Raw genomic sequence first — 7808 nt, forward strand, 5'->3', positions numbered from 1 at the left:
TTACGCCCCCTCTCTCACTCACCCCCACCCTCTCTCTCTCGCCCCCTTCGCTCTCTCTCTCGCCCCTCCCTCTCTCTCTCGCCACCCACACTCTCTCGCCCTTTCTCTCTCTCTCGCCCCCTTCTCTCTATCTCGCCCCCTCACTCTCTCTCGATCCCTCTCTCTCTCTCGCCCCCTCCCTCTCTCTCTCGACCCCCTCTCTCTATCACCATCCCTCTCTCTCTCGCCTCCTCCCTCACTCTCTCTTGCCCCCCCTCTCTTTCTTTCATTCTCCTCCCTCTGTCTCTCACCCCTCTCTTTCTCTCTCTCTCTTTGGTCCCCCTCCATCCCTCTCTCTCTCGCCCCCTCCCTTTCTATCTCTCTCGCACCCTCCCTCGTTCCCTCGTCCTCTCCCTCTCTCTCTCGATCCCACCCTTTCGCTCTTGCACCCTCCCTCTCTCTCTGGCCCCCTCTCTCTCTCTCTCATCCCCTCCCTCTCTCTCGTCCCCTCCCTTTCTCTCTCTCGCCCCCACCCTCTCTCTCTCGTACACTCCCTAACTCTCTCTCGTCACCTCCCTCTCTCTCTCTCGCCCCATATTTCTTTGGTCCCCTCCTCCACTCTCTCACACCCTCCCTCTATCTCCCACCAATCCTATCTCTCTCTCACCCCTCCCTCCTCTCTCTCTCTCACCTCTCACTCTCTCGTCCCATAATCTCTCTCGCACCCTCTCTCTTTCCCGCCCCCCTCTTTCTCGCCCCTCCCTCCCACTCTCGTTCTGTCCCTATCTCTCTCTCGAACCTCCCTCTCTCTCTCGTCCCACTCTTTCTTTCGTCCCCTCCTCCACTCTCTTGCACCCTCCCACTTACTCCCACCACCCTCTCTCTCTCGCACCCCTCTCCCTCGCGCTCTTTCTCACCCCTCCCTCTCTCTCTATCGCACCCTCCCCCTCCCTCTCTCACCTCCCTCCCTCTCTCTCGCTCTCTCTCTCGCCTCCCTCCCTTTCTCTCTCGCTCACTCCCTTTGTCTCTCTCGCCACCCCTTTCTTTCGTCCCCTCCTCTACTCTTTTGCTCACTCCCTCTCTCTCCCTACAATGCTCTCTCTCGCACCCCTCTCTCGCCCCTCCCCCTCTCTCTCTCTCGCCACTCCCTCTCTCTCGCCCCTCCCTCTCTCTCGTGCCCCTCACTCTCTCTCTCGCCCCCTTCCTAACTCTCTCTCGCCCCCTCCATCTATCTCTCTCGGCCTCCTTCCTATCTCTCACTCGTCCCCTCCCCCTCTCTCTCTCTCTCTCTCTCTCGCCCCCTCCCTCTCTCCCTCCCTCCATTCATCACTCTCTTGCATCCCCTCCCCTTCTCTCTCGCCCCTCACTGTCTGTCTCGCCCCCTTCCTAACTCTCTCTTGCCCCCTCCATATATCTCTCTCGGCCCCCTTCCTATCTCTCTCTCGTACCCTCCCTCTCACTCTCTGTCGCCCCCTCCCTCTCTCCCTCCATCCCTCACTCTCTCGCACTCCTCCCTCCCTTTCTCTCTTGCACCTCACTCTGTCTCTACCCTCCCTCTCTCTCTCTCGCGCCCTCCCTATCTCTCTCTCTCGCGTCCCTCACTCTCTCTCTCTTTCGTCCCTCCCACTCTCTCTCTCACCCCCTCCCTCTCTCTCTTTGGTCCCTCTCCCTCCCTCTCGCACATTTCTCTCTTTCGCCGCCTCCCTCTCTCTGTCGCCTCCCTTCCTCTCTCTCTCTCTCGATCCCGCCATTTCTCTCTCGCCCCTCCCCCTCTCTCTTTTCCTCCATCCCTCACTCTCTCGCACCCCTCCCTCCCTTTCTCTCTCGCCCCTCACTCTCTCTCGTCCCTCCCTCTCTCTATCTCTCTCTCTCTCGCCCCCTCCCTATCTCTCTCTCTCGCCTCCCTCAATCTCACTTTCTTTCGTCTCTCTCACTCTCTCTCTCACACCCCATCCCTCTCTCTTTTCGGTCCCCCTCTCTCCCTCTCACACCTTTCTCTCTTTCGCCGCTTCTCTCTCTCTCTCACCCCCTCCCTCCCTCTCTCTCCCTCCATCCCTCTCTCTCTCTCGCACCCCTCCCTCCATTTCTCTCTCGTCCCTCACTCTCTCTTGTCCCTTTCTCTCTCTCTTTCGCCCCTTCCTATCTCTCTCTCGCTCCCTCCCTATCTCTCTCTCTCGCCCACTTCATAGCTCTCTCTCTCGCCCCTCCCTCCCTCTCTCTCGGCTCCTCCCTCTCACTCTATTTCGCCCCCTCCCTCTCTCTCTCACCCCTTCTCTCTGTCTCTGGTCCCCCGACCTCCCCCTCTCACCCCCCTTTCTCTCTCTCGCACACCTCCCTCTCTCTCTCGCCCCTCCCTCTCTCTCTCGCCACTGCATCACACTATCGCACATTTCTCTCTCTCTCCCCCACACTCTCTCTCGCCCACTCCCTATTGCTTTCGCACCACCTCCCTATCTCTCTCTAGACCCCTCTCTCTTTCGCCCCCTCCACTCTCTCTCGCACCCTCCCTCTCTCTCTCTCCCTCAACCCTCCCTCTCTCGCAAACCTCCCTCTCTCACGCCCCTCTATCTCTCTCTCGTCCCCTCCATCTCTCTCTCACCACTCCCTCTCTCTCTTGCCAATCACTCTCTCTCGTCCCTCACTCTCTCTCTCTCGCCCCCATCTCTCTCTCGCACCCACCCTCCCTCTCTCAGCCCCCTACCACTCTCTCTTGCCCCCTCCCTCTCTCTAGCCCCCTATCTCTTTTGTCACCTCCTCCACTCTCTCTTGCCCCTTCCTCTCTCTCTCCCTCTAACCCTCTCCCTCTCTCTCTCCCCTCCCTCTCTCTCTCGCCCCCACCCTATCTCTCTCTCGCCCCCTCCCAATCTCTCTCTCGCACCCTCCGTCTCTCTCGGCCGTCTCCCTCTCTCTCTCCCCCTCCCTCTCTCTCTCGACCACCTCCCTTTCTCCCTCTCTCTCCACCACCATCTCTCTCTCACCCCCTCCCTCTCTCTCTCGACCCACTCCCTCTCTCTCTCGCACTCCCTCCCTCTCTCTCACGTCCCCAACTCCACTCTCTCGCCCCCTCCCTCTCTCTCTCTCGCCCTTCTCCCTCTCTCTCTCTCATCCCCTGACCTCTCTCTCTCGCTATTCCATCTCACTCTCACACCTCCCTCTCTCTCTCGCCCCACACTGTCTCTCGCCCCCTCCCTGTCTCTTTCTCGCCCGCTCCCTATCTCATTCTCGCCCCCTCCCTCTCTCTCTCGCCCCTCCCTCTCTCTCTTGGCCGACCCTCTCTCTCTCGCCCCTTCCTCTCTCTCTCGCCACCTCTCTGTCTCCCTCGCCCCCGCCCTCTCTCTCGACCCCTCCCTCTCTCTCTCTCGCAACCTTCCCTCTCTCTCTCGCCCACCCTCTCTCGCCCCCTCCCTCTCTCTCGACCCTTCCCCCTCTCTCTCGTCCCCTGCCTCACTCTCCCACTCATCCCCTCCCTTTCTCTCTCGCCCCATCCCCCTTTCTCCCACCACACTCCCTTTCGCCACCCCTCCCACTCTCTCTCTTGTTCCCCCTCCCTCACTCCCGCCCCTCTCTATTTCTTTCCCCACGCCCTCTCTTTCTTATCCCCCTCCCTCGCTCTCTCTCGTCCTCTCCCTCTCGATCTCGCCACCCGCTCCCTCTCTCTCTCGACCTTTCCTCTCTCTCTCGACTCCTCCGTCTCTCTCTCGCCCCCTCTCTCTCTCTTGTCCGCTCCCTCTCTCTCTCGCGTGCCGTCCCTTTCTCACTCGACCCTCACCACTCACTCTTGCCCTCTCCCTTCCTCTCGACCCTCCCCCTCTCTCTCACTCTCGCCCCGTCGCTCTCTCTCTCTCCCTCCATCCTTCCGTCTCGCACCCCTCCGTCTCTCTCTCCCACCCCTACCTCCCTGTCTCGCCCCTCCCTCTATCTCTCTCGCCTATCTCTCTCGCCCCCTCCCTCACTCTTCCTCTCATCCCCTCCCTTTCTCTCTCGCCCTGTCCTGCTCTCCCTCGTCCCCTCCCTCTCTATCTCCCCTCCCTCTCTCTCTCTCGCCTCCTCCCTATCTCTCGTCCTCTCCCTCTCTCTCGCCCCCTCCCTCTCTCTCTCTCTCTTTCCATCCCTCTCTCTCTCGCCCCCCTCTATCTCTCTCTGGCCCCCTCCCTCACTCTCCCTCTCAAACCTCCTTTCTCTCTCGCCCCGTCCCCCTCACTCTCGCCCCCTCCCACTCACTCTCTTGCTCCCCCCTCCCTCTCTCTCGCCCCACCCTCTCTCTCTCTCTCTCTCGCCACCTCCCTCTCTCTTGTCCCCTCCATCTCTCTCTCTCGCCCCCTCCCTCTTTCTCTCTCTCTCTCACCCCTCCATCTCTCTCACTCCACCCCTCCCCGCCTCTCTCTCGCTCCGCCTCACTCTCCCTCTCACTCCCTCACTTTCTCTCTCACCCCGTCCCCCTCCATCTCGCCCCCTTCCCACACTCTCTCTTGTTCCCCCTCCCCCTCTCTCACCCCTTCCTCTCTCTTTCTCCACCAACGCCCTCTCTCTCTCTCGTCACCCACTCTCTCTCTCTCTCGTCCCTACCCCTCTCGCCCTTTCCCTCTCTCTCTCAGCACCCTGCCTCTCTCTCGCCCCCTCACTCTCTCTCGCCCCCTCCCTCTCTCTCTTTCGCCCCCTTCCCTCTCTCTCTCTTCCCTTCCTTCTCTCTCTCGCCTTCCTTCCCTCTCACTCTCGCCCTCCTCCCTCTCTCACTCGTCCCTCTTTCTCTCGCGGCCTTCCCTCTCTCTATAGCACCCTCTCTCTCTCACCTCCCTACCACACTCTCTCTCTCTCCCGCTCCCTCTATCTCTCACACTTTTTCGATCTCTCTCGCCCCCGCCTTCTCTCTCTCTCTCGCCCCCTCTCTCTCTCCCTCGCCCCCTCCCTCTCCCTCTCTCTCGTGGCCTCCCTCTCTCACTCGCCTCCTCCCTCTCTCTCTCGCTCTCTCACTCTCTCTCTCGCCCGCCTCACTCTCGCCCCGTCACTCTCTCGCCCCTCCCTGACTCTCTCTTGCCCCTACATCTCTCTCACTCCACCCCTCCCCGCCTCTCTCTCGCTCCGCCTCACTCTCCCTCTCACTTCCTCACTTTCTCTCTCGCCCCATCCGCCTCTATCTCGCCCCCTTCCCACACTCTCTCTTTTTCCCCCTCCCCCTCTCTCACCCCTTCCTCTCTCTTTCTCCACCCACGCCCTCTCTCTCTCTCTCTCGCCACCCACTCTCTCTCTCTCTCTCTCGCCCCTACCCCTCTCGCCCATTCCCTCTCCCTCTCAGCACCCTGCCTCTCTCTCGCCCCCTCACTCTCTCTCGCCCCTTCCCTCTCTCTCTTTCGCCCCTTCCCTCTCTCTCTCTTCCCTTCCTTCTCACTCTCGCCCTCCTCCCTCTGTCACTCGCCCCTCTTTCTCTCGCCGCCTCCCCTCTCTCTATAGCACCCTCTCTCTCTCGCCTCCCTACCACACTCTCTCTCTCCCGCTCCCTCTGTCTCTCACACTTCTTTGATCTCTCTCTTGCCCCCTCCCTCTCTCTCTCTCTCTCTCGCCCCCTCTCTCTCTCCCTCGCCCCCTCCCTCTCCCTCTCTCTCTCGCGCCCTCCCTCTCTCTCTCGCCCCCTCCCTCTCTCTCTTCGCTCTCTCACTCTCTCCCTCGCCCCCCTCACTCTCGCCCCCTCACTCTCTCGCCCCTCCCTGACTCTCCCTAGCCCCCTTCCCTCTCTCTCTTATCCCCCTCTCTCTCACCACCTCCATCTCCCTCTCGGCCCGTCCCTCCCTCTCTCTCTCGCCACCACCCTCTCTCTCTCGCCCCCTCCCTCTCTCTATCTCGTCCCCTCCCTCACTCTCTCTCTTGTCCCCTCCCTCTCACTCTCGCCCCCTTTCTCCCACTCACTCTTGCCCCTTACCTCCTCTCTCGCTCCACCCATTCTCGGCTCCTCCCTCTCTATCTCACGCCTCCCTCCCTCACTCTCTCTCGCCCCCTCCCTCCCTCTCTCTTGATCCCCTCCCACTCTCTCCCACCCCCATTTCTCTTTCTTTCTCTATCCCTCCTTCTTTCTCTCTCGCCCTCTCTTTATATCTCTCGCCCCCTCTCTCTCTCGCCTCCCCTTTATCTCTCTTTTGCACCCTCCCCTCTCTCTCGCCCTTCCTCCCGCAATTTGTCTCCCACCTCCCCCTCTCTCGCCCCCTCCATCCCTCTCTCTCGCCCCTTCCTCTCTCTCTCGTCCCCTCCCCTCTCTCTCGCCCTTCCTCCCGCAATTTGTCTCCCACCTCCCCCTCTCTCGCCCCCTCCATCCCTCTCTCTCGCCCCTCCCTCTCTCTCTCGCCCCCTCCCTCTCTCTCTCACCCCACTGCACCTCACTTTCGCCCGGCCCCCTCTCTCTCACACTCCTCTCTCTCTCTTTGCCCCCCTTCCTCTCTCTTTCGCCTACCTTCATCTCTCGCTCGCCCCCCTCTTTTTCTCAAGCTCCCTCCCTCTCCCTCTCTCGCGCCCCTCCGTATATTTCTCTCAAACCCTCCCTATCTCTCTCTCACGCCCTCCCACTCTCTCACCCCTCCCTTCTACTCTTTCAACCTTCCCTCTGTCTCTCTCCCCCTTCTTCTCTCTCTCTTTCGCCCACTCCCTCTCTCTCTCATCCCCCTCCTCCCTCTCTCTATCTCTCTCGAACGCTCCCTCTCTCTCTCGCCCCCTTTTTTGACCCTCTCTCTCTCTTTTGCCCTTGCTCTCTCTCATCCAGTCTCTCTCTCTTCCTCTCTCTCTCTCACCTCCCTCTCACAACCCTCTCTCTCTTCCATCCTCTATCTCTCTCTAGCCTTCCCGCTTTCTCTTTCCCCCATCTCGCAACCCCTGTCTCTCTCTCAACCCCTCTTTCTCTCTCTCTCTGCCCTGTCTTTTTCTTTTTCTTTCTCGCCTCCCCTGTCTCTCTTGCACCATTTATCTCTCTCGTCGCCCCTTTCTTTCTCTGTATCTTTCTCTCTCTGTTGCCCCCTCTCTTAGTCTCGCCTTCTCTCCTCTCTCTCTCATTATCTCGTCCCCCCCCCCCTCTCTCTCTCCCCCTCACCCTCTCTCTCTTTCTCTCTCTTGCCCTTCTCGTTCTCGACCTCCCTCGGTGTCTCTCTTCCCACGTCCCTCTCTTTCCCTCTGACAGAATCTCTCTCCCTCCTGTCCCTCCCTCCTCTCTCTCTGACATACTCTGTCTCCCTGGTCCTTCCCTCTTCCTCTGATACAGGGAGTGGGGGTGTTTGGGGTGATGCTGCATGTGTGGGGTGGGGGTGAGATGTGGGAGGTGGGGAAAATGGGCGAGAGATGAAATTGTGGGAGGGAGACAGCGATGGCATGAGAGAGGGTGAGAGGGAAGAGTGGAGGCAGGTTGAGAAACCGGTTTTTGTTTGTGTGTGTGTGTGAGAGAGAGAGAGAGATGGTGGGGACGAGGAGAGGTTTGAGAAAGAGAATGTGTGCTGAAAGAGAGAGAGGAAGAGAGAGAGCATTGAGAAGAAAGAGTAGGGGAGAGGTAATGGGGAAGCCAGGATGGAGTCGTGGGGACAAAGGAAGTTAAACCCAGCTCCTGATCTGTGGCGCGGTGCCCTCCCCTTCCCTGAGGACCAGGACTCGGGGCTGAGTCTGTCTCTCTCCAGCTCAGCTTCTCCAACACAAAGACACACAACAACATCAGTCACTCTGCTGCTCGGCACGCTTTCATCAACATTTTTATTGGTTACAAATGGAAGTGATGGATACAGTCAGTGGGATGGTGCCTTTTCGCACTGGCCCCTGAATTGTGAGAAACATTGAAATGTTTCCCTATAAACACCCTGTGGGAT

At 59.8% G+C, this 7808-nt stretch overlaps 1 protein-coding gene across 1 annotated transcript in view; it reads right to left on the reverse strand.

The window, feature by feature from the left end:
• The window catches only part of LOC132824823 (uncharacterized), a gene marked incomplete at its 5' end in the record, with an annotated part of 45182 nt that extends 39667 nt beyond the window's left edge, over positions 1-5515 (reverse strand). Inside the window, 3 exons of the mRNA XM_060839563.1 lie at positions 4524-4565; positions 4714-4739; positions 5465-5515. Of these exons, the coding sequence (XP_060695546.1) occupies positions 4524-4565; positions 4714-4739; positions 5465-5515 (119 nt within the window). The remainder of the gene's footprint in view (positions 1-4523; positions 4566-4713; positions 4740-5464) is intronic.
• Between the last annotated feature and the right edge of the window lie 2293 nt (positions 5516-7808).

Source organism: Hemiscyllium ocellatum, chromosome 19 (assembly GCF_020745735.1).
Source record: "Hemiscyllium ocellatum isolate sHemOce1 chromosome 19, sHemOce1.pat.X.cur, whole genome shotgun sequence".
Lineage (NCBI taxonomy): Eukaryota > Metazoa > Chordata > Chondrichthyes > Orectolobiformes > Hemiscylliidae > Hemiscyllium > Hemiscyllium ocellatum.